Source organism: Phalacrocorax aristotelis, chromosome 7, assembly GCF_949628215.1.
Source record: "Phalacrocorax aristotelis chromosome 7, bGulAri2.1, whole genome shotgun sequence".
In the NCBI taxonomy this organism is placed as follows: Eukaryota; Metazoa; Chordata; class Aves; order Suliformes; family Phalacrocoracidae; genus Phalacrocorax; species Phalacrocorax aristotelis.
The window spans coordinates 9,333,474-9,360,473 of NC_134282.1; the positions used below are offsets into that span (position 1 = coordinate 9,333,474).

The following is a 27,000-nucleotide window of genomic DNA, read 5'->3' on the forward strand; positions in this document are numbered from 1 at the left end:
CACGCACTCAGAACATAAATTCTGCCTCTTTCAGAACATTCAGTGTATGTGTGGAGTTTTTACTACTATCTTTAATTTTAAGAATCTCTCTTGCTTTTTTTTTCCTCTTTTTTGGTGTAGGGGCGGCAGCATTGGCCATAAGCCAAGAGAGCATTCATGTGATTAAGGGTTTGCATGTTTAGGACATAAAAAGGACATAAGATTTTGTGCTTCCTCATCAAAAATAACATTGGTAGTTACAAATACGACATACATGCTGTCCACCTGCTAGGTCCCATGAAAAGTTTCCATACTGGTACACCATACACTGGGATAGCTCCTTAAAATTGCGTGCTGATTCTTCAGTCCACCAGTCCACAAGGTCTCCATTCTCATTAAAATTTCTGCCTGTAATAAGATGTTAACAGAATTATGTATGCAGGAAAAGAGGTTTCTGATGCAGTAAGAGGGGTAGCAAGTAAGCGTAATCGATCATGCAAAAAAATTGCTGTAATGAGGCCATCATACAGATGATGTGTGTGGATTTTTTGTTTTTGTTTTTGTTTGCTAAGAGGGCTATATTTCAGCAGAGGAGGAAAACTAATTCAGACTGAATCAGAAGAAGGGATTAAGGCTCTCTTAGGAAGCCTGGTATGGTTCTGACCTGTGACTCAATGCTAAATTGATCATAGTGTGGTCTAGGAATGAATGATGTGGCTGAGCAACAGGTCTGATAGCGAGACCCTTGGGCTCACACCTGTGCCAGCCTAGTGACACACCCTGTTCACAATTATGTGTCATTTATGATGGTTTTTGATGTCGCCTTTGGGAAAAGCAAGTGACCAGCAACCATATTAAAATCCCTTGTGTGCTGCAGGCCCACATCCTGGGCTGTTGCTGCAGCCTAGCAGCTGCAGGAGTGTCTGTGGGATTCTTTGGATAGCGCTTTTGGGAATCATCACATAGAACAATACTGTAAAGCCTCAGATTTGGTCTTATGTATGGAAACTTCATTTTATCAGCCCCCTGGAATGATTAAGCACTAAAGCATGTAAAACACTGTGCATTGTAAGTTTTGTAACTAGAAACTCAGTGCCTTACCATTGTCATCAAAACCGTGTGTGATTTCGTGACCGATGACCATGCCTATGCCACCATAATTCAGAGATTTGGGCTGGGATGCACTGAAGAAAGGGGGCTGCAAAATGCCAGCAGGGAAGACTGCAAAAAAAACCCACAACACAATTAAGGCACTGCCTCATTATCCTGTGCGCACAGTATGAACAGACCATTTTTATGGGCTTCAACCAAAGTCATGCTGTTCCCTCAGATTTACCAGCAACAATAAGTGAATTGACACGTGGTAATGGCTGTAGGACAGTAGGAACTGATCAGCAGGACCACTCCCCTACCCTCTCAAGCCTAGCATAAAGCAAAATAGCTCTTCTGACACTTGCAAAATCATGATCAGCTTTTACTTTGTTACTTTGGAAAAAAGCAGTTTACTTTTCCAATTTACAGCGCTTAGCATTCTGGGACTCCTGCATTATTATTAAATAAACCTTACAACATCATGAGAAGTGGGAGGGTGTTCCCCTAGCTAGAAGAATAAATTATTTGATTGTTGCCCCCACCACAAATAAATCTGAGAGAGAGGAATTTATTCTTCCATTGAAAACATCAGTAATTCCCACTAGAATCAATAAAAATAGGCCAAGCTGGCAATGCAAGGACTGGAAAAAAGCAGTTATTTTCACCCATTTCTGTGCTCATTTTCTAGGCGTTTAAGAAACAAATTAGTAAAAAAGAAACCATGTTGCAATTGCGATCTTTTTAAAAATGAAGAATTGAATAAATTCTATAAAATATTCAGTATACTTTGTATCTCATGCAGCCCTTTTCCCTATACCTCAGCCTGCTGGAGCAATATAAAGTATTAATTCTCACTGTGAATGTGATGTATGTAACTACAAAACCTGAACAAAAAAGAGGAATTAGATGGCAGTTTTCACATGACAAAGGAAATAAATCAGATGCTTCTTGCATTTCAGCTTCATTCCAGTACAGCTCTAGCAGTTGCTTTCAAGATGAGAAAGAGACATGGGAAAAACGAATAATAATAAACAGGTTAGAAAATAAACTATTTCTGCTGTGCTGTGCAAACTGCTGCCTACTATCATAGTAATTCTATTACGTTATTAGTTTGACATGGAATTAAATATCCAAATGTTTTGATGTTGTTATCCAAAAGTATTGATAGTAAAGACAAGAGTGTAAAAGCCATACTCTATGATGGGCTATTAGATGGTTGGCAAAGCAGCGATATCTGGAGCGTTGGGCATCAGAACACTATTATTTTTTGAGAATAGTGCCAGCAAGATGTTTACTCAGAATGATACACATCAGTCCTGGTAGCTTGGAACATTACAAGTGTCACTTGGTTGGAACTCAGCCTGTCTTTTGCTTGAAACCATAGGACCGTCTTCCCTCCCTGGAGGCAAGACAGTTACTCAGGACTTCCAGTTCAGTTTAAATAACACCCTGTCACCTCATCCATTTTTAGAGTAAAATGTCAGAATTTGTAGATTTTTATTTCTTTTTAACTCTACCCTTCTGAAAACAACTCATTCCATGACTTCTGTTACATAATACAGGTCTGAAGTGGACAGGCATTCCTCCCACGGTGGGATACATTTCCAGTGGATGTTTAAAGAAGCGAGAAGTACAACTCCTTTGGGATCTAAAGGGCAGATTGTACTTCTCAGCTTTGTGAACATCCAAGGCAGGAAAAGGCATAAAGTATTTCCCTCAGAATCTTTGCAGCCCTGGACAAACAAGAGAACACGCTGCTTTTCTTCCTGAACATGTTTGAGAACAGCAATGCCTTTACCGGGACTGGCTGCTGCACAGTATCGCCCCAACAGCCAGAAGCATGGGTCGGTTCCATTTTGTGTATCTGCCTGTGGCTCAGAGGTAGCTGGTACCTAAAGGAACATACGGTGGGCTACCTTACCAGCAGCAGCTCAGCTGAAAGTTTTTGAAGTTGAGTGGCATCCTTATGACCAGTGCTGCTGCTGGAACAGTGAAGATCAGACCATACTTAAATGTAATAATCGAGCTCTGTATTTTCTACACATCATGCACAGAAGCCCTCTTTAGAGGGATTTTTCTTTTAAAGCATAATACTAAGCTAATTCAGACGTGACTCTAAAGATCACAGTGCTTTAATTATCCTGTGGCATGCCATAGCTAAAGGATGAGGAAAGTACTTATGGCTCATATTAACTGCCAGTCACCAATTTCAGTATTCCAAATCGTGATTCCTTTTCTATGAATTACTGAACAAAGCTATTTTAAACAAAGCCTTCTGAGCAGATTTTTGTGCTAAATGTTGAGTAATGAGCTAAATGCTCACTTAGCTTTACCACCTGCTAAACTGATTGCACCATCTTGCCCTCCTTAACCAAGCAGTGCTAGTCAGTTAAGTCAATGCAGTTCTGTCTCTATGAGGTCTATCTTGGATTTCACAATGCTTACTTCATGTTTTACCTTCAGAACCCACTGCAAAGTCAGAACAGTTTGGGTTAACTGGGAAAGTTCATGAACCTTGGGAAATATCACCAAAGTTTTTACTAGGATGTGAAACCTAAAATAGGTGAGTATTGTAGCTGCTGAATTGCTATGCAAACAGCGCTGCACCGATACCTCTTTGCAGTAGGCTGTAATCTCTTGTCCTGTTTATGACTGCACCAATATAAGGTTTCCTCATTCTTGCCTGCATGATGTTGAGGCTAACAATGCCACAGTCCCACTGTGCCCAAAACAGTACTCTCTGTGATTCTGAAAGCACGAGCTATTGCAGAGACACAGGTGACTAGTAGAAGTCAGGATCATATTTGCAGAAGTCTGCTTAACAGATCACGTGACTCAGTAAAATCTAGGGCTCCAGGACTTTCTTTTATCTTCTTCAATTCTTCAGTGGGGAAAGAAATATTTAAAAAGGAAAAATCCTGTTGGAAAACTTGGTTTAGTTTGTGGATTTCTTCCATTATAAACCTGATGCTATTCCTTTAAATCTGCACTCGCAGAATCAAGTCTTGTGTGATCAGGGGCGCTAAATCAACTTTATTTTTTGGCACAGAAAATACAGACTATGAAAATGTTAGTATCCTGTATTAGACATACACTGTAAAAACGGAAAGAAAACTGCATCTGTCTCGCTTAGTGCAGCTGTGCTTGCAGACTGTACAGCTGGGAGTGCTTTTTGCCATGTAATAAAGTATGATACTTGGTCCCAAAATAAAGCTTCCGATGACCTCTGCTGCTACTCTAAGTCCTGCTGGCAGTGGCAGTCTTGCAGATCAGTGACATTACATTTGACACTAGTATTATAAAAGCCCAGTGGAAGAGAGTACCTGACATTTTTCACCTTGATTCAGTGGTTCATCTGATAAACGAAGTGGGACTATATCGGAAGCCATTACTGAAGTCTGAAAAGAAGTGACAATTTCATCCCTGGCAATAAAGATAACGTCTCCACCAAATATTTTCTTTGGAAGCCTTCATAAATAAATAAGAAATAGCATTGTTTCATTCCTGTGCAGAGCCCTGCAGGACAAGGTTTTTTCATTTTTGAGAGACTTGTTTTCAGGAGTTATACATGGATCATAGTGCTTCATTAATGGCTTAGAAAGGACACTGCAATTTACGACTTGGATAATAACAATATTTGCAGAACAGGTATGACAGAAGTATTGTGAAGCTTAATTAATGTTGTAAAATGTTTTGTGATTCTTGAAAGACCACCACTGTGAAGAGACCTGGAATGGTTCACAAGATGAGAAACCTCAGTGCTTCCATGTGGTTCTAAGCTTTAGCTATAATGGATTTTTTTTTATTTCTTTAAAAGCATTTTAATGCTTTCTTTTCTATTTTAAGTTATTTTTAACCATGGATGTTGGGTAGGCTGACGTTATGAATGTTTATCCTCAAAAGCAGTACAAAAGCTATTTCACTGAACTGAACTTTTCTCTTACATTTTAAATTTGATCTTTTCCTTAGTTTAATCTACCAGGTTTCCATTTTCATTTTTCCAATGCAAAAGAAGCAGAATTAAATGACATGAGAGACAGGGAACCTGAAGTCATCTGGCAGATTTTAAATCCTGAGAACAGCAATTAAGGATGCTTCAAAATTCCCTAAACTTTTCTTAAGCCATATGTAAAATAATGTATGTTAGAACTTTGCATTTAAGATTGCTAACAGTTAAGACTTGCAATTTAAATGGGACTACTTAAAGTGATACTAGTATGGAGCTCTTGTATACTGTGGCTTATAATTAGATCTTGAGTGCCACAGACAAGATAGCTGGTGAGAGATTTCCTGAGTAAACTTCGTCTTTTGGGAAATGCTGGTTTCATTAAGCCCCAGATGATCTCTCCCAACTGTCACGATTATTTTTACATAGAGAAGGTGGTGGCAGAGCCATGTAGGATTTCTGTCTGCTTGGGACTTGAAGCGGCTCTGGAACAGTGACTGTATGCTCCAGAAGCAGTGACCCCATAAGCTCCTGGTCCCACGCAGCATGGGACAGTTGGCTCAGCCACAGCTTATGTGAAGCTGATAGCTGTAGTCTGTCTTCTGAGCACTGGATTTTACAGCTGTGTATGGGAAAGTGCTGGAGATGAGGAAGTAGAAAGTAAGAATAAGCAGGGTTTTGCACTAATATTCCAGCATTATTTTTTTAGTCAGTGGTTCCTTCAGGTGAAAGTGGTACTGTAGTCCTTAATCATCCTTTAAGAAAAAAAGGAGTGCGGCCACCAAATTTACTTGGTCTGTAAACTTCTAGCCACTCCATGCTGCTATTGCATTCATGGCTGAATCAAAACATGAGGAGACAAAAACACTATGAATGAAACCTCTGATTTTGCTGCACTGAGGCCCTTCTGCAATCCCCATAATATTAAGATGGTTTCACTTCTTGATTTTAAAAATACATACATAGACATATATAAATTTATAAATAATTTGGCCATTAAATCTGTATCCAGTCAGTAAGTTGGTAAACCTTACCTATTTGATTCCTACTTGCTGAATAAAAAGCATTGACAACAGCAGCTCCACTTATCCACCTAGTAACAAGAGAAGAATAGATGTTAGAATTTCAGTTCTTAATGGCAGAGTTAATGATTACTGGAACAAACCTAGACATTGAATCACAGAATAATTGAGGTTGGAAGGTACTTTTGGAGATGACTATCATGTCCAACGCCCCGGTGCACTCAGCATCTCATTGTACGTCAGACATTATAATCCCTTAGCCATTTTAGTAGCCCTTTCCCTTTGTTATTTCAACTGATTGACAATGATACTTAATTTTTGTTTCTATTTCTACCCCTACTGCAGCATTGCACAGGCAAAATTTCCCATATAGAGAAACGGAAACACAGAACCTGAGGTTATAATGGTATCTAAACATTTGGGGATAACAGAACTTTTTTAAAGACTGTTTACTTAGAAGGATTTCTGTGTCACCTGTCGTTGTCAAATATCCAGCTACCCCAAATACCAGTACATTACGAATATCAGATTAGAGACTATTATAGTTTTTTCCTTAACACAATTTATTGAGGAATGAAGGTACATGCAAAGATCATCATGAGCTCTTGTGGCAGAGGCACAGCTTGATTCACAGTCCTATGGTTTAATTTAAATAATACCTACTTTCCTTGATGAAGGCTCTCAGCATTACTTTTGCGTCCACCTCAACACATGGGAAATAATGAGTTTTAACTCTTTTTTTCTACTTTACAGTTTTACTGGCTTTCATCAGTGATCACCTAATGAAATTCCTAAAATCACAAGCAGGGCTACTGTTTTGATGTGGGCCGTTATTGTACACATTTAATAATACTTCAGAAGATATGTCAGATAAAATGAGATAATGGTTCTACAAGATAAAATAGCTGGGCCTTACACAACTGAAGTTGTATTTCCTGGCTTCATGCTCTCTTAGTGAAATTAATTTCTATGATAAATGATATATTTGATAACTATTGCATATGCCAGTCATAAGCAATGCTAAGTATTCTAACAGTGGCTATTGCTTAAGGGAAAATTAATTTGCAGAATAAATTATAACTCTCAGAGGATAATCAATTGTGGTTGATACTTCCGGGCTCACTTCAGGGCAACCTTTGAATGCAGTTAAACTTACGGCAGTTACTCCTAACTAACATACACTTGTGAGAACAAAATAGTTGTGTTAAATCCAGCTGAAGCAAGTGAACAAGCCAAGCCCAAACACAGCTTAAAGTTAAAATAGAGCAGAAGTAAGGTGGCTTTTAGGTGGAACATAAATTTTCAGTTAATGATATGTAAATACAGAACAGCAAAAGCAACAGTTGGAACTATTTATCTCTCAATCTCTCTGGGTCTTGTTTGACCACCCACATGGTGAAGTTTTTACTAACATCTAGTCAGAATTTTGCATGCTCCGGCTTGTGTTTCTTCCCACTTGTCCTATCATTGTGAATCTCCAAGAAGAGTCAGGCTTTGCTATATTGCCTCCCATTAGGTAGCTGGATACAGCAATAGGGCCTCCCATTAATCTTTTGTTTTTTAGACTGTAAAAGCTAGTTCTCTTATCCTCTCCTCAACATAAATCCAGCTCTGCAGCCCTTATTCAAATGAACAGTCTTGCGAAGTTAGCATGGCCTATGGTGACCACAGTAATTTTTCTTATTTGGTTTAAGTTAACTTCCAAATGGGTCAGAGCCGAGACAGGAATCATCCGGTACAGCCAGGGAATGTGCCTTGGTACATCGTTTGGTATATCGACATTCTACTAATATTTTAATTCAGAGCAGGAGTACATTTCTGAAGTAAATTCCCACTCACCCTCATTTAATCACGCTTTCTCTTTCCTCATGCTGTCTCTGAGCAAGAGAAATTAAATTCTCAGGGATGAAATTCATCTTTCAGATGAACTTAATTAAAAAGCTGCTCTCCAGGAGTCCACTCTGGAAACAAAGGGACTAGACTTGACCTACGCCAGAATACTTAACCTACACCATCTCCCAATTTCTTTGCCCTACTTGCTAAAGTAGGTCCAGCCTTTGATAAACAAGCAATGCCCTCTTACCTGCTGTCCTCATGGAGGAAAATGTGCAGAAGGAAGGTGATTAAATCATCACTAATTACCCTCCAAGTACCTCCTCCTGTGGAAACTGGACGAAAGTCTATACACAGTATTTTTAAATACTTACTCCTCTTTGTCCACCTTTTCTCTAAGCTTTTTCAACCTTTTCTTCTGGGTAAATACTAAATTTTGAATAATGTTTTCAAAGTATTCTTCTTCCTTGTAGTTCAGCTAAAAAGAAAGAGGGAAAAGTACTTAGTGGTGTTGTTATTCATTTTCAATAAAAGACACGTGAATCTGGAAAATCTAGTCATAAGCTTGATGAGCTAAGCAATGCATTTTTAAGAGAGTATTTTGATCTACAACTAGAACTTGGTTTGCAGTGCTCTGCTACATCACAGAGTTGATATTGTAGCTGGATACATTAGTGGCTGTGCAATTTTTTCCAGAGATCTTTATTCCCTCTTTAAATATATCTTTTGAGTGGAGTTCAGCATTTGTTGGTTTTGACCCTAACCTCTGGCAGTTGGCCGCTTGAAACCAGTAGCTACCAGCTTGGTAAGCTGCAATTCCACCTTAGAAAGAACATATGAGTAAGTCTCAAATGATGTTTTAAAAAGCATACTTTGGTTATATGTCCATATTTTTCAAAGTTAAAACTTTAAGACATATTCTGCCTGAACATACATCTATACTAAATCCATAATGGAGTTACTCTTGCAAATGAACCTACAAGGTAAAAGAATAGTGAGGTCATATTTTGCAGTGAAAAGCTCAGATGCAGTTTAAATTTTACAGATCATCCAATGTCATACGTCAGGGACTAATTCCAATCCATAGATAAACAGGCACAGTTACTAAGTTATGTGTACTTGCATCCACTTCAACAAGTGTTACATCAGTCCGTGGCACATTTAGAAAGAGTGGACCGAACACCATTGGCTCCATGTTTTATTCTAGCCTAATTCCTCTAGAATTTGTACATTCCCCTGAAATACCATCAAATACTTAGCACCATCTGTACTGGATCTGCTGTACTACACTGGCTTTTTAAACATCATTATTTACACCTGTGCAACTGAGCACAGGATTGAGTTATTCTCTGCAGAGGCATCCGGTTCAGCTTGGCTACAAAGGCAAATTCACCGTTTTTTCTCTTAAGACCCTTTTCTAATTATACCACCTATTGTAGATACTTACCTCCTGGTACTCGCTGTTCAGCTTATTATCATCAGTCACGATCTCATCTGGATAACCAATCCTCTCTCTAATCGCTCTTGCCTAGGGACAAGATAATTTGATATCCATAGTAAATCCAGCCCTATATTAAAATCATTCATAAATTATATAATAAATGCAATATGGAAGCAACTGCAGAAAACCCAGATGTTAATTATAGATGGGTTTTGTTTACATTTTTTTATTCATTGAAAGCACTGTAAAGTTTATGGTTAATTATAACAATGGAAAATTCTAGAAAGTATGTTCTGATCCTTCCTTTGTAATTAAACTTACAGAAATGTGCACGATAGCCAAACATACTTCAGCTATGCTGTGAGTTGAAAGGCTGATTTAAACAAATAGTAGAAATCCTGAAATATTTGACATATTTTACAGTATCTAAAATAGAAATAAAATTAATAACTGGACGTTTTTTAACTTCAGTACATTATAGGAATGTACATTTACAAATTTCCAGAAATTTGTAGTTTGACTCAGTTTGGGTCTGCATCCTTATTTTTTTCAGAAAAAACAACTGAAATACTGATTTTTATAGAAATACACAACATTACCAATATTTAAGATTCGACTTACTTTTTGTTCTGCTTTCTTTTTGGTTTCTGCATCCATCCAGGTAAGTTCATCCAAGGTTTTTATAAAAACATCACGTATATCTGCAATCATTTCCTCAACCTTGAAAAAAAATCAGTGTGTTACAAATCCACATAAAATGATCCAATTATTTTTGCACAGTCATGGGTTGTTTATTACAGACTTGTTTTCCCTGCACTAGCTGCTTGAGCGTATGCTGTTTAGAGGCCACACTCAAAATCTGGAGCTCAAGTGAAGTAGTCCTTTTAACCTGCCCTGGGGGAGGAAAGGGAACGGGCGTGAGCTCACAAGGCAATGCAGCTCAGACTACAGAAGATCTGTCATATATCCATCCGCTGGATGTTGTGCATCTGATCAACTTATTGTGTATATGTCAATGACAAAAATGGTACATCTGAAACCTGGATTACAGTAGGGGTGATAGGAGGAAAGTAAGACTTAACTCCACCTTAATTTTCAGCAGTTTTCTCTGTGACTGAAGAAAAACAGAAATAACTGATCGTCCCTGTGCCCCATGTTGGCAGATGAGAACTAGCATCAGTTTCAAAGAAAAAGCAGTGACTGTTCATTTCAGTAAGTGCTGCTCCTCGGGCGTGCGTACTGGCTCATGCACGGTCCATTGCTGATGTGCCAGTGGTGCTTTAGCCTCGAGGCTGGCTCACAGAACAAGTGGAGCAGGCAGATGCCTCCCTCCCTCCAAGCACGCACTCATAATCTTCATATTTCACACATTACTTCACACGGTGGTCATTTGCTTGGAAAGCAGGCCAGCCCAAGACAAGTAATGCAGAAGTACTTAGGTGCAGAGGAATGACTCTCCTAGCACATACGTTCTGTGGCACACTGAGAAGCAAATCTGAAGGTTAGCTTTTTTAGAAAGTGAACCTGCTATATAGAAAATGTTGATAAAATGTGTAACCAAAGCTGTGTAAAGAACTGCATGGTAAGTGACAATGAAGTGATGCTTAGATGGCACACAGGCTAAGTTTGCTAAAAGCTTTACCACATGTTTACTGTCTCCAGCAAATGCTTCCTGTACATATAATCGTCCCACTGCATTCTCCATGTTGCCATTGACGTAGTTCGCACAACGACGCCAAACAGCAGTTTCTGATGTTGTGCCGTAAAGTGCCTGTGAAATGTAAACGTTAGGTAAAATAGTGACATCTGGGCCCACACAAGGTGAAGCAGAATGGTGACTGACTGGCAGATGTGTGTTTCAGAGGACTGTAGTTCACCTTGAATACATCCATTTAATTCATATTTGTGTTTATGGCAGTTAGGTAGACTCACTCTGTAATGGGAACATCTGTCACAGGCTGAGTAAATACGAGAATCATTAGCAATATTCTTTATCCTTCCAAAACATGAAAGGTAAAGAGAAGAAAACTACTCTAGAAGCTAAGAATGGGAGAGGTTAAAGAGAAGTACCTCAACACAAAGCAGGGATCTGTATTGCAGTTCCAGCTCTGACAGGACCATAGTGATTATAGAGCAAATTAATTTCTGCAGTGGTAGGATTGTGTTTTCCACCCAACCAGCAGCTTCTATCAGAGCCTCCCACCTTAAGGAGCCTGCAAAGTAGCAGCTCATTTACTCTGTGTGATGTTGCTACAAGGTATGTAAGGATTTTATCATGATAATGTATAAATACGTGATAAAGGTGAGTGGATAGTATAATGGTATGAATGCAAGGAATATAACAGACAGTGTCAATAGAGGGCAACTCTCTGAAATCATGTTTTATAATGAAGTTTATATTTCATAACAAAGCAACTCCCCATCTCTTCAGAGGTATAGATCAATGACTTCTGGTGTTCAAACACTGTAACTGCTATACCTTGAACTGAATTACTTGTATTGAAAAGGAAAATTACGGTATGGGAGATTCATGGAAAGCCATAACTGTCCTAATATTTATATTTGAAAGCAAACTTAACAACACAAACATTAGTTTATTTCCACTGCACTTAGTGTGAGAAGCTCCAGCTATACTATATCATATATTATCAGTTAATTAGCAGACAATTGTATGTTTTTATACAGAGACTATGGTAAAATCTTTTTCTTTCAAACTTTGATATTTTTCTAAATGAAATTTCCTCAGTGAAGTCCTAAGATGTAGTGGGGGATAACTTTAGTGTATGAAGTACAAAACATAGTATTCCCTGACGATGCAGACTAAGCAAATCTAAAGCTTTGTATTAGAATAGTTTCATACTTTAAAGAGTAGGGGAAAACTCTAAATCATCAATGAACAAGACTGCCGTATTCAGACATAAAACCGACCAAACTGAACGTTCATTGACTTCCTCAAATAATTATTTTTTACGTAACAAGCAGAATCTCCTTAAAAAGCTGCATATGTGTGTTAAAGTATTTCTTATGGGACTAACTGATATAACAAAACGGCCTCAATCTTTTTTAATGGAGCTGAACAAACTTACAAAGTAGAAAGTTCTACTGTGGAAATACAAAGGACTTCTATCTCCGATCTGTTTGTCAAATTGCTCACCATTTCCTTGAAAGCACTAAAATATCTCGGGATCAAATGATTGAAACCCAAGATTGGCCTCACATTTGACTTTGAATGTATTTCTTTGGACGGTGAAGTGTTTGTAATAAATCAATCAGAACTGCAGAGTATCCTTTGCAAATAAATGGGACTGTTCTGTTATCAAAATGGGGATTAATTTAGACACAGAAAAACATGGAGACCAAATACCAGAACAGTGCTTTTTGAATCCACTCCAGCTATCAAGTGTATATCATATAAATTAGGTGTACAATCCGGCAGAAACTTCAGCAAACACATCAGGTTTTGTGTGCAAAATTCAAAATAAATTAAATTTTTATATACTACAAGTACATTAAAAATTTATCTTTTATGGTTCACAAAAGTCTTTATGACTTAAAGAGAGTTTAACTTCTGTACCTTACGAAAAGCATTCCTTGTGTCCTTGTAGTTACGGCTTAGGCTGTTGACAAGATCCATTATGAATCTCCAGGCCATGTAATTTTGAAGGTCTCTGTTTAACAAAACAACAATAATAAGCTAGTAATGTTTACAGGCTTTTTAAGCTTATTGGAAATAAAAAGCAAATTACAGAAATACCTAACATACCTACCTGGAACTGTATTTATTAAGAATAGACTTCAGCTTGATAAGGTATTCTGGATCACAAACAATTACATGTTCGGTGTTCTCAATGTTAATTTGTACAGTTGACATTATATCATTTATGAATTTTGACCAGCTGAATACCTGGAAAATCAATATGCATTATTATATTATTAAATAATAAAGAAACAGTATTTAGCTTTTTTTTCCCAGCATAAATATGTTTGCATAACACAAATGCTCTGCCTTTAGTTTTCCTACATAGTAGCTGCGCTACCTGTAAATGGAGTCATCATGATAATAACTGATCTGAGATAATTTATATCCTTTGTGCTCTAAAATCCTATTAAAATAAGGTATTTAGCAGAAGAGGTTGAGGCATTGTTTTGATTTCAGACTAACACAATTTAAAACGTTATGATCCCCTCCTTTTAGCCTGGAAAAGCAGAAATGGTATATTAAGTAAAATTTTCAGTTGCCTTTTTGCTATATTTGGCTAAGAACTTTTAAATCAAAGCATGACTAGCAGCCTGGTTTTCAGTACATTATGTCTCTATACCTGTGGGGCAATAAGATTCGTGGTATATTTGACAATACATTCAGAAGCATATGGTAAGGATGACTCCTGAAGTATGCTGAAGTCCCTAACAGGATTTCTTTTAATAGGCTTTGAAACAAACACACTAAATCCACTATCTATAATGAATTTTCCTCTGCGTGCCACAGTACTAGATACTGGAGAAACAACTGACTTGACAGCAGGTCAGTCTGCAGCATGCTGTGACAGACAGTTCACAGACAAAGGTTAGTGTTCTTGTTTGTTTTCTGCCTCTCTGGTCCTAAACCCCCATTTTCTTTATGCTGCTATTCACCTTTGCAAGAGGCCCACATAACTTTGATGACCCAGCACCTATGACAATTATTTGTTACATTTGCATTCTCTAGCATCCATCTAGTCTGAACGGAGCACTATTTTAGCACATGGGCGCTCTCAACTGGAAACCCTTTCTGGTTCACTAATAAGAAAATAATTTCCCTTTGATAGGTCTTTGGTTAGTGACATCACGTGCCTCAGACACTATATGGGTCCAAGGAGTGACTGAAGAACAGTCATTCTCTTGCTTACTAAGAGAAGGCAGACCATGGTCACCGCTCGGCTGCGGAGCACTGGGGTGTGAGCCATGGAGCCTGGCTGTAAGTGGGCAAAGAAGCCAGGCTGCATGCAGCCACGTCGCTGTTCATCATGTAACCCAAAGCAACAGAGTAGTATTAATGCATTCCCCTACCCAGGAAATTCACATCTGCAGCTAAGAGAAGCTAAGTATTTTCACAAGTATTAAGTGTGTAACTTGTCTTGCTCTGTATGATACCAGCTGAGAGACAGATTCTGCAGCTGGCAATACTGTACCTTGTACAGTGTTAGATATTCCTCCAACTTCTCCATTCACTTCTTTAGTAAATGACACTAACATTACAGTCATACATGGTATGTCATAGCTAACAGGTGACATAGCTAATTCTATATACACTGCTTCAAATTCTCTGTATTGGTCCAAGGTTTCCTAATCCGTGGCCTCTGTGGACCGTCGTTTGACTGAGAAAATGATTCAGAGCAGAAGCTGAAAATCATCATCAAAACTCTAGAGCTACTCAGTGCTTTTACAACACTGGGCAGGTACTCATTTTCGTACGGAAAAGGAAGGTGTTACATTTAAGAAAAGCAAATAATCTTTGTACTTTTTTTTCATAATTTTTTTTTGTTAATTTTTGAAATTTCTGTTAGGCCTATTATTTTGAAAAGTATGTGTGATTTTTCCCAGTCTGTACCTTTTCAGAGGAAAGTTTTATTGGAAGAGCCAATGTCTTTCATCAGACAAACTAATGTAGCTGAGGGAAGCAGATAAGCTTTCAGGAATAGAATCACTTTAGGTTTGAAAGAGAAGCAGCAAACTTCAAGCTAATCTTAGGAATAATTGCTGTTCTATCCTTAGACCATTACAACAATGCTACCAACTCCCATCATGTGTCTTTTGAGCATTTTTGGGTAAATTTAGAGCAGATGATTATTGCTGATCTGCAGTACTCCCCAGGAACTGGAAATAACCAGGGCAATACCATTCTGTGACAAGAGAAGTTAGTTTCTGACATTACGACTGTAACGGCAACTGTTCAACTAAGACCTGTGGGAGAAGGCAAATTATGAAACAAATTAAGCTAGGCAGAAGTGAACTGTCATATAATTTAAAATTGAAGAATTTAAAGTCAATAAAAATAGCGGTGCTTATGAAACTGTGGTAGGAATAATAGTATTTCATAGTACCTTACTGGCCCCAAAAGACTCAGTAATGCACTGCTGCCAGTCAGACCGCAGCGCTCTCCACGTGACACATTAGTTAACCTGCTTGCCTGTTGTGCAAGATACTGAAGTAGAAGCCATTTATGATAAAAAATATCCACATCTAGTAAGACATGATGTTACTGAGGAGGCACACCTATGTTATCCAATCTTCGGCTATTCATCAGCCAGATTTTGTGGTGCCATGAATTAAAGGTTATACTGCACAAATGGCACAGGGCTCAGGGTAAGAGAAAAGGCAGAGCTGAAACATCCTGGGGGAGCTACAGTGGGAGGAATGGGGAGAATTTCCCTGATTCATAGTCATAACTTCCTGGGCTCCCTTCTGCTTGCTTCGGGAGCCCATCTTACAGACAGAATGTTGGAAAAACAGTCCTCTTTGTTCTGAATCTGCAGCTCTGGGTAAGCAGAGAAGGCCTGAATAGTCATACTACAACATATTTGACTCAGCTGATGGCTGCAGTCTTAACTTTTGCCCCAGGCCCTCTGGAGCTGCTGTGGTAATTTCAGGAAGGGAATTTATTTGTACTTCAATACTCTCCTGATTTTCAGCAAGGGTTATGTATGTGCAAGTTTTGCAAGATTTACCATCCTGAGCCCAGGAGGATAAGTCAAGTTCATAATATTTTTTTCCTTTGTCCTTTTCCATCTCTTTATGTTGAAGCAGAGGGGTAAGATCTGCCTTCAAGTTAGGAGAAAGAGTGGGTACAGAAGCCCAGCCTTTTGCATATTGTTTAATGTCATCAGATCTTTAGGTAACACAGTGTGCATGTCAGGTGACCTGTTCAATTTCGTATGTGTCTAAATTCAAGAAAGAAATGTCTTTAAAAGAAAAAAAAGTCAGGCTTCATAATTTAATCTCATCAGTAATAAATTAGAGGTTAAAATGTCAGATTATTGTTCACTCACCTTCTGACCAATTTCCAATGAGAAGTTGTTTTGGAGTTGTGCCAAGGTCATTTTATTGTACAGCAGAAGTGGATCATTTCTGTCTTCAGATTTTGTTGTTGCCTATCAAAGTTAATGGTAAGAACATTACTGAGTACATTTAGTCAGTTCACAAGAATTTTTGTAAGTGGAAGTAAAAAGAAAAAGAATTAGTATTTCTGGCTTGGTACATTACCATAAGTTTGATTAACGGTAAAGTAACATATGGAAATATGGACAGTATTTTATAGATACAAAATATATAAAAGGATAGATTAAATTAACTAAACTTTTGTCAGTGAATAGAGCTTTAATTTTTGGATTTGTTTTGTGTTACAGCATCAACAACTCAGGCTGTGCAGGAACACTGATTGGAACATAGCCCCGTACCACTCAAAGCACTGAGCAGACACTGTTACCCATAGATAAAAAAATCTTGGGAGAAGGGAATAAAGGACATGTATTTATTGAGTATAGGGTGACCAGCGTGCTGTGGTAGGAGTACAGCGTGAGCGTTCTGATCAGGAGGCATGTGCTGTCTGATACATTCTTTCTGGAACCACTGTACAGAAAAGGGGTCATAACTCAAAACTCAAATAAGCTTTGTGTTAGTCTAGGCAACATGGTTTTGTACCAGAGTGTTAAAAATGTGCATACATTAACACCTTAATGGCATGACTGTATTAGGGCCATTTCTTATAGACAATAAAACCGCCTGACTGCCAGAGAACTGTGTCTGTGGTGGTGCTTTATGAGGCAAGTTAATCACTGGAGTCTCTAGACAGCAAATGTCAGCAGGGTGGTCTCTGGAATTAGGGTGCGGACAATGTAGACAGAGGAGGCAAAACCAGCACCTAATGGTAATTACTCCCTTCGTCTCTGAGTACTTTCTTGGATATCTTTCTGTTCTTTTCCTCAAACACTAGTGTGTCCCTTGCTAGGGTGCTTCTGCAGGCTTCTGAAGTGCACTCTTGTATCCTCTTTCACACCTTTGTTCTCGTGCAGGAGTACCTTGTGACAGTGTCAGCACTTGCTCCCCTCATAATACTCCCCTTTTAACTTAAGACTTTTTTTGGTGGCAAAGAGAGAAAATGCAAGTACAGAAATGACTACGGGAAAAGAGTGATCTTGTGATCCGTGAAAGTAATTAATGGGAGAACCTGCATCACTACTGCCTGAGTACTCTTAACTGACGCGGTCAGGAGCGAGAACAGTAGATTTCACCCATTTAAACTGTTTTGAAAAATCAGCCATGCGAAGTCTGATTTCACCTCTATCCTTTTTTTAAAATGATTTCTCTTTGCCTCCTCTTTCCTAATCTATTGTGCATTCAGTTGTGTTTTCTTTCACAAAATCCCAAGAACACAATGCCAGCTCTGTTCCAGTAACATTCAGGCTGGTGGTGAGTTTTTGATGAAAGAGGTTAAAAACCAAGGCAATATCAGCTTACCCACCACCAACTGTACCCTCTACCAGCAGCCAACTGCTGTAGAGACATTTCAGTTGTGGTTTCCCTTCATACTCCCATTCAAATCTTTCTCCAATGAATTACTTTTCTTGTAATATTTTTCTATCTCTTACCTAAGCCCAGAAGTGGGCTTCTCAGGAAAATGTGAAGAAAATAAAAATCAGATGGTTTTAGTTTATACAAATGTGGGGAAAGGTCTTCCTCTGCCAAACACATGGCCTTACTATCAGTGTAACTTGAAAAATAGCTGAAGCTAGAAAATTTGTATATGGGTTGTTTCACAGTCATCCTCAGCTTCAGGTCCTTCTGAAATGTTTACTAATCATAAGCCATGTTTTTGCTAATGAATGCTTGAATTTCCATTTGTTTTTTTCTGTGCAATTTCAAATTCTAGCTATTACTCCAAGCCATACTTCAATGGAGAACAGTGTTTGATAAAAAACGCACTTGGAACAATCAGCATTGTGGAACAGCTTGTGCAGGACAAACATTACTTTGTGTTGCACGGCAGGCCAGGGGTTGGGAGTCTACTGCTCTGATACCCAAGCAGCCCACGGGAAAAAAGGATGAAGGCAGAAGAGGCCCAGAAGCATCTCCCAGAACTCACTTTCTAAACCAGACTAAACAGAAACCAAGCCTGTCTCTCTCTCTTGCTCTCTCTTTCTTCTCTTGAAGGGCTTCTGTGAACAGATTAGGATAAAAGATTTTGCTATTTGGAAAACAGCTAACTCAAATATTTTCCCTCACTAGTTAGAAGGCATGTCTTTCTCATTATGTGTTCCTCTTAGGTGTTCCAGGCTCCATACATTTTTGGTCTGCATTTGATCCCACAAAGTAACATTAGCAAGTAACTTAACAGCTCAGCTTACAGTTAGCTTTCTTAGGATTTAAGAAAAAAGTCAGTTATTTAAAGGACGCTTTAAAAATGTTTTTCTTACATTGGCAATCTCTTTCTCCAGGTCCATAACTCTTTTCATTTGTTCCGAAATCTCGCTCTCAGTGAAAGAAATATTTCTTTCTTGAAGGATTAGTTTAGCTACAGAAATCATGAAATCAACATACGCAGAACATGCCTGCAGGAAAAAATACAAACATTTTAAAGATAAAACTCTTCAAATGATAGCATACCTTGATTATCTTTAAGATTTCATCTTCATTTTTTATGAACTACAGTTCTTCATCTCTTCCTTAACTAGCTTAACAGTAATTCACAAATAGAAATTAACTTTGCAAATTCCCTCATGGAAAATTGCTGTATATTTTGTAGTACTGTTCAAGACAAACAGTCTCAACTACTGCACTGTGTTTTTATTATTTAAAATGAGACATTTGTAAGTCCATATTTAAACCATCACCCGTGTTTTTCCCAGCTCGCTTTAATTACAACTTCCAAAAATACCGCTTCCAAAGAGCAATGTTCCCAGAAACATAAAACAGAGAAATGCTGATGGGCTGTGTTGAATTAGCATTGTGGGAAAATCACTCCCAGAAGCAGCGTACCTCCTCTACTGCTTCTTGGAACGTTCAGATATCATATTGCTGTATCTAAATTTAGCATACCTAGATATACTGTAGACAATATAGCATACATTAAAATTAACACATCAAAATTCACGAAGGATAAGAATGGAAATATAGAAGTATATTCTCTTAAATGTTACACTGTCAAGTATCTACAGATCTCATTATATGTTATGGAACTTAATATTATTCTAATTCCTCTTTAAGCCACACTCATTTTTCTATCATCAGAAATGCTGTTTTCAATATGCTTTTCAACTGCAAATAAAAGACCTAATATTAGATTAGCTATCTAATAATAAATCTATTTTATGTAAAATAGCATAATCTAATAAAAAAGTGATAAAACCTAGGATGAATAAGGTGTGCATGTCATCAACTATTTTAATAGAAATATTTTGGTATGTTCAGCCCCTAAGGCAGCAGGACGCACCACTTTAATGAATGCTACATTTATACAGCCATTCGGATAACTCCTTACTTGCCGTCCATCTCCTGTCAGCCTCCCCTAACCGCCAACAGTGCTGTCCAGGCTGTGTGTGCTGGAAAACTCTGAGCAGCCCGTGAGAAGTACTGACAGCAGACTTCAAAAAGACAGGTGGCTTACAGCATCTTGAAGGACTGAACTCTCAGTGTTATTTTTAATCAATATAGATATTTTACCAGAAAGAGAAAAGCCCATGAAACTGCTGACAGCTACAAGTCACAAGAGAGAGTGCCTACCAAGCCTGTAAATGCCATTTTAAAATATCCAAATACGATTTATAAGAATTCAGTACAGATAGTACCCCAAATCAGTAAGTCAACAGAGATCTTCAGGTACTCAATGGACTTGATTTTTGGCCTAAAGTGCAGATCATTGTATGGTCAGGTAGCAAAGAACTAAGTCAGCTAATTTCAGATGGACTGTATAAATACTCTCAGGTATTTTAATGGGAACTTAGATGTCAGAGTAACTCCTGTATGAACAGAGAGGTCACATATCTTACAAGAGAATAAGATTTTGAAAATATGTTGTTCACAGATTCCACTTGTATGTAGCTTTGTGGTGGGAAGTCCTGTCAAAGCCAGAGGTTAAAGTGCAGGAGGCAGATATCTTGCTTGCTACATTCAGCTCAAAGAGTAGAATAACACAGCAGGAAACGGAGCCAAGAAAAGGCTGCTATCAGAGTGCAGGGTTTGAAAGGAGGAAAGTCTCCCACCTGAAGTATTCATGCTTGTAAGAACATTATGAATCTGCGTCTCAGCGATAAATCTCTGGTTTTTTAAAAATACTTCCTCTTATACTTTCCAGCAGTGGAAAGTAGTGTGATACTTTCTGGTAGGTCAGAGATTAGAACAGGAATTATCTTTTAGTGCTGCAGTCAATGTAATACAAGGAAGTGAGCAAACTGCGATACATGAGCCAGCTCCTGGAGGCCATAACGTCATAATAATATAACTGAATGGTTAATATGGTAATAATTGTCTTTACTAGCATATGATCTGTAATTAAATGTAATCAGTATTAGAGTATTAACTGTTAGCAAGTCAGCAAAATGCCTACAAAACCAAATGTTTTGTGTTTTCTTATTGCTTCTGCATTTGATTACACAGAAGAAAAGTAATTAAAGGTTACTGTGGTAGCAGTTTCACCTACATGACTTCAGCACATACGTATACTTCAGCTCTCAAGGACTCTAAGCACATCCAAGATTAGCAATGAGGGATACACAGTGTCAGGGCTAACAGGTTAATTAAAATGTCGATGAATAATAACTAAACATGAATTAAAGAAGACCATATGAGATTTTAGGTATCCAAAGCAATTTCTATGATATCACATACTTTAGCTGCTGCATTTTCTTTCAGCAGTTGACTTAGGGGACTGTGATCTTTTCAGATCTTTCATGCAGAAAAGCGTGTCTTTGGTTCTGAATGGTCCTTTTTTCCTTTCTAAGCCTAAGTGATATGATTAGTCCACCTGGACTCCACTGACACCTGCAGTGCTTGCCAATCGATGCCAGTTGATCATAGTTCAGAAATGGCATCCTTTTTCTAGTGACGGAAAAGGGGTGATCCATAAGAACTCCTATTCCATCTTAATACAACTTTGACAGTTATGAGGTACCTCTTGATTCAGCTGTGAAGCCTGGCAGAAGCTGTGTAACAAAGCTAAATTGTGTCATGTCTATTTCCTTTCAAGAGGTCCTAAAAAGCCAAGTAACTATTGCTCTTCTGACTTGCATAATCATACAGGAATTGTGTGGAAAAGCTACTACTTTTCTTCCACATACATGTTCAGTGATTATAAGAGGAATGGAAGAGAAGGAAAGGGGAAACAGGAAGGGAGGCAGGCTGAGGTGTCTGGGTTGTAGTGATGCCAGAGAGATGTGCAGTCTTCTCATCCAGTGCAGAGACAATTGGTACGTACTGGCAGCTGGAGGCTAGACACAAACCCCTTGGCTCCTAGTGAGCCAGGAAGACCAAACTAGGTCTCTAGCATTTATGGCGTAATATTATAACACCTCATCTTCAAGACGCTTGTTACACTCCCTCCCATTCTTGGCTAACTTATTTCTACTTGCCCTTAATCTCATTTCTTTATACCCTCTTCATTTCCCTTTTGGCTCTCTTGCCTTTTTGCACACTAACCCATGTTAGAACTTCTTTCACTAGTCTGTCACACATCCTATTCTCACCTGCAGATCAACCTTGTTTAAATGCTCATCATTACCTTTCTCATTCCAGTTTCCCCAAGTCTCCCAGTGGTGTTTCCCAGGGGCAGTACTGGAATCATTCTGGGGAATCTCTTGGGTTCCTGCTCGTTGCCTATCCCCACTCCTGTGGATATGTCTGCCTTGAAAATGTAGCCTAAAACTTCTAAAATGTAGTCAGTGATCTGTCAGCTCCATCTTACCTCTTTGTATGCACCAGTGCATTCATAGTAGTCACGAGAAGGCAGGCCAAGCCCAGGCTGATCAATCTATAAATTCAAATAAAAATTAAGAAGTGCTTAAGGAGAAAATGGCATAGTATTGTACTGGTTTTTGGTCAAATATAGGTTGCTGATGCTTCGCTCTTGTCAAATTATCTTCTGGCCAAAGGGGACTTTCTCTCTCATCCTGTTGCCCTCCTTTAATTCTTTTCATTCACCTTATACTTTTTGTCTTTCTTTTCAGTCTTTTTTTTCCTCTTGCTGAGTAATACATGCTATGTGTAACCAGTGTGAAAACAGTGGACGTACAGAAGACAAAACAGTCCACAGAGAGGTAAGGCAGTTACTGCACCTTTGAAATTCATACATGCAATGTAGTCAAGGATCTATCCACCCATTGACAAGAAAGATTAGACCTTTGCTCTTGTAACTGTTGTGTCTCAGGAGTAGCTGGTGAAGATTCACCATATGTAATACTGTCTTCCTCTGGATTTTCCATTTTCAGAGATCATCTCACGTTTACAGGCAGGGCAGCCTCAACATACTCCTTATGCAAAAGTTCTCAGCCACTTTCATATTTGTGACAGCAGACTGCAGGTCCTGTTAGCACTTCGGCATCTGAATACCTTTTAAAAACATGACTTCCTTTGTGGGCTTTCTGCCATTGGGACCGTAGCCCAGGTTTTCAGTGACAGAGCTTTCTGCCTGAAGTACATGGTAAGGAAATCATGTTTATTTATTTCCTTGCATGCATCCATAAGCAGATCGTGTCTGTCTTCTTTCCAGTGTACACATAAATTGTCTGTATGTCCTTATATGCCTTTGTTATTCTCATCTCACTGAGAATAATAGTGTATGAGTGCACACAATTAAGATGTTAACTTTGAGAATGGACAGTACACTGTGAAGGTGATAATTTAATTTTGAAAACTACAGAGATTCACAAATTCATCTACAACTTACTCTGGTAAAATTTCAAATCACTAATGTTTCTCCTGGTTAACATTTAAGGCTATGCTTCTCCTTATTTTTCTGCACTTTTATGATCAACAAGGCAATGCCACCCGGAGAGACTTACGTGAATGATATGTGCTGTGGAATTTTTATCATCTGTGCCAACAAAAAAATTAATAAGGACCTTTTTCCCATATCTGGAGTTCAGCTGTGCAATAGCTCTCTCAACTGTCCAAGTCATACCTAAGGAAATGAAAGGTATACTCAGTTTCTATTTTTGGTAAGCAATGAAATTTTAACTGAAAAGGAAACAAACACAGATTATCTTACCATAGGAAGACTCCCACTTAGTTGTTGCTACAGGCCAGTCAAATACCTCTGGCAATAAACTGATTAAAGGCCTTCCACCTCTGCTATCAATGGTAGCTTTTGGAAAAATAAAATGAGTTACCATGACATTTTAAAACATACGAATGTTATACTATTATAATTAGTTCAGAATAATGAAGCTGAGAAATACGTTTTCACCATCACCACAATAGGAGTTACAGTCTGATTTATGACTGTGCTTTATTTTAAAAACATGGTTCAGTCATGACTGCAAACAGCATATGCAAATCCTTGAGACCATGACATTGAAGAACTATTGTATTTTCACTCCACAGATAGCTTGGAATAATAGTTTTGAGAAGCATTAATAACATTAAAGGAACTATTAAAACGTGTGATTTAGGAAGCACTGCTAACTGTTTTACTGCTCCTCAGTCTAGTGATCTCTCTGTCTTTCTAGAAGCCTGGTATGCCAATTATTTTCCACCTCATCCCTGATAATTTCTACAAAAAAAGTTAACCCACATTTAACTGAAAGGATTTGAGATTAAATATCTGCAGCAAACTGGTAACTGAAGAGTAATGTAATCTCACCTATAATATCACAGCAAGTAAAACACAAGAAACAGTACTAATTTTACTATTGACATTCTTATTTGACTTTATAGGATGGATACATTTTAATTTTCATGAAGAATTTCTGAGGAATTATGCACAGAAACTAGGAGGATATAGGTATAGCTGACTGTGAAGAGGGGATTTTTTGGATTATATTTATATATCCTATATGCAATAAATTCAGGAGACTCTTACTTTCATTTATGCACGATCTGTACAGAGTTTTTGCCTTCTGCACTGCTGCTATATCATTACCGCTTGGTGTGTCGAGGACATCTGAAACACACAGAGAGCAAATATATCTTAATATCTGGTCTTTATTGGAAAGATACTGAAGGAACCATAGAGGACACCATCCTGAGGACCAGAGGGCAGACGATAAGCACTCCCTGCCCATCTAAAATTCCAGGGAAGCTTTGCCTTTCAAAAGCTGAGGAGGAAAAGCTCTGGAGGTTATAGGCTTGCAATTACATCCATCCATGTTAATATATTGAGCACAAAGGAGTCAGGTAGATATTCTGTGGATCAACCTTGGCGAAGTATAAATGCTCTGACTTCTCAGATGACCAAACTTGTGTGAAGAGAATTGCTGTCAGGGCCCTAAGCATACCAGCTGTGCTGACCAGCCTGTAACCATCTTTTCCTGTAATTCTAATCTACAGTCTCTTCACCGCAGCCAGGAGTTCAGCTGTTTGTGTTCAAGGTCTGCTTTGGTATGGTGCAGCTGTGTTACCATGCTTTATACTTCTGTGAAAACAGCTAAATTTTAAGAAAGAGCCATGAGAAGCCTCATCTGATACCCCCACTTGTGCATCCTACGCCTGCTGGCTCAGAAGCAGCAGTCCACATGAGCCCCTTGCCCATGCTCCTTGCCCATGCTCCTTGCCCATGCTTTTGTAGCTATGCTGGACCTGGCCTTGTACCTTGCTGAGCCTGACCTTGCCTGGCTGACTTGCCTGCAAACCTGCTGCATGACTGTGAACTTGCCTGGTGATCATGGGGCTGTTGGCTGGACCTGGTCACTGTCACTGGACCTGATCTGCTCCTCTGGTTTGGGTCCTGTGGGATTGAGCCCCTTGTCTGTGAGGCCTCTGTCCCTGCCTGCTTGAGTCACAGTCGGCTCCTGGCTCACCCTCCTTTGTGGGGCAGCCCACTTTTGCCACTATACAATTACTCCAAGTACTACTTTACAACTGCTCTGCTCTGCAGAAACTGAAGCCTAAGGGACACTGTGGCATCCATAAACTGCAAACCTGGCAAAACCAGAAGATCTTCAAGGTCAAAAAAGGATATTCAGTCTGGAGAATGGTTTGGAGGATGTTTCAGGAGTATAAACTGACTTTTTACTCTATTATTTTCATCTGAAAAAGGGGGATATGGACAATTGGACACTATTACGTTTTGTGGGAAAAGGTATACTTCTATGTTTATGACGTGACTAGTTGGAAAATTGTTTGCCTGCTCTTTGGGGTTTAGCTGATAGAATACAGATATGCAGGACACAGGGCTACCAGAGAGCAACTTCTGTGACACAAGCAGACCTCTTTCTTCTTCACCTAGCTTGGCTGCTATTGTTAGTGCATGATGGTAATGATACGGATTTCTGTTGTTATAATATGCAGATGAGCACACAGAGTCCAGATACCAGAAAGGTCAGGTCTGGTCATCTCCGCTCCGGTGTCAGGCACAACAGCATAACTTCTATGGCATTCTCCAAGCAAACAGTTTCTGGTAGATTTGCCCTGAACTGAACACAAAGAAACTGAAATATTTGGTAGTACTTTAAGCTTTGCTAGACAACCACATCTTATTAGAATAACATGTAAGCCGAAGAAGAAACTTTATATAGTCCACAAACATAAACCCCACTGACCTTTTAAAACAACTTCTAGTTCATCTCTTAAAATGTCAAAGTTACTATAACGGGAGCTGGTTTCTGGAATGACGTTCCTTTTAAGCCATCCTCCACAGGCATATTGGTAAAAATCATTACAAGGCTCTGCAGTGGTGTCCATGTTCTCAAGGATTCGGGCTGCTGTAATACAAGACAAATCAAGGCATAAAGAATCTTGAGAGAAAATAAATTAATACATTTGTTTGCTCTGAAGGGGGAAGTAATAAGTGTATTTCCTTTAGTTTAGAGTAGCCTCAAGCCTACTTGAATGTTCTAGATCAAACAAAGTACTAGTCAGTGAACAATGAATTACTATTCTTTTACTGCCCATAATATATACACTTTTCTGTTGCCTGTGTTTATTGATGGCTAAACTGACTAATGTTCCTACTTCCTGTGAGTGGTTGCTCAATTTTAAATAAAATGTAAGATGTTTCATTTACTGACTTACACTTCTTTGTATTGAAATGTGCTGAAAAGAGAAATTAAAAGCATAGGACATATCAGAGGTCAAGTATCTACTGTAATGTAATTAAGTATGGTGTAGGCTCAGCTGAATCCAATCTATTTCAATAAAATAATGACTTTGTTGTACTGTTTAAGTTCTTGTCAAGAACGTTTTCCTATTAATGCTTTCCTGAATCTACATTGATTTTTTTTTTTTAGGCCTATTCATCATTTTATTCTAGAACTGATACTGCCTCTTGCTGTTCCTATTGACCCTCTTGAAATGGCTTGTCAAAGACTAACTGGTCACTGACTGATCGTGACATGGGATTCTCTACTGAAATCTGATCCCCTGATGACAGTTTCCCAGCTGCTATTCACAAACCTTCTGGGCTTTTCTTTTTTGTGTTCCTTTTCCACCTTATTAGTGCTTTCACCACTACTATGCTAGCACAAAGTCTCTCACAGAAAGGATTGATACTGAGAGTCAAGCAA

At 38.6% G+C, this 27,000-nt stretch overlaps 1 protein-coding gene across 3 annotated transcripts in view; it reads right to left on the reverse strand.

Moving 5' to 3' along the window:
* MME (membrane metalloendopeptidase) overlaps positions 1-27,000 on the reverse strand; it is a 49,467-nt gene that overhangs the window by 10,714 nt on the left and 11,753 nt on the right. For all 3 annotated transcript variants that reach the window (XM_075098640.1, XM_075098639.1, XM_075098638.1), the window contains exons 4-19: positions 26,038-26,199; positions 24,360-24,440; positions 23,547-23,642; positions 23,341-23,459; positions 22,245-22,310; positions 18,763-18,897; positions 16,339-16,440; positions 13,081-13,217; positions 12,888-12,981; positions 10,956-11,084; positions 9,935-10,033; positions 9,320-9,400; positions 8,247-8,350; positions 6,052-6,110; positions 1,081-1,200; positions 254-387 (exon numbers count right to left, since the gene is read on the reverse strand). In XM_075098640.1, coding sequence (XP_074954741.1) covers positions 254-387; positions 1,081-1,200; positions 6,052-6,110; positions 8,247-8,350; positions 9,320-9,400; positions 9,935-10,033; positions 10,956-11,084; positions 12,888-12,981; positions 13,081-13,217; positions 16,339-16,440; positions 18,763-18,897; positions 22,245-22,310; positions 23,341-23,459; positions 23,547-23,642; positions 24,360-24,440; positions 26,038-26,199 — 1,718 coding nt within the window. The remainder of the gene's footprint in view (positions 1-253; positions 388-1,080; positions 1,201-6,051; positions 6,111-8,246; positions 8,351-9,319; positions 9,401-9,934; positions 10,034-10,955; positions 11,085-12,887; positions 12,982-13,080; positions 13,218-16,338; positions 16,441-18,762; positions 18,898-22,244; positions 22,311-23,340; positions 23,460-23,546; positions 23,643-24,359; positions 24,441-26,037; positions 26,200-27,000) is intronic.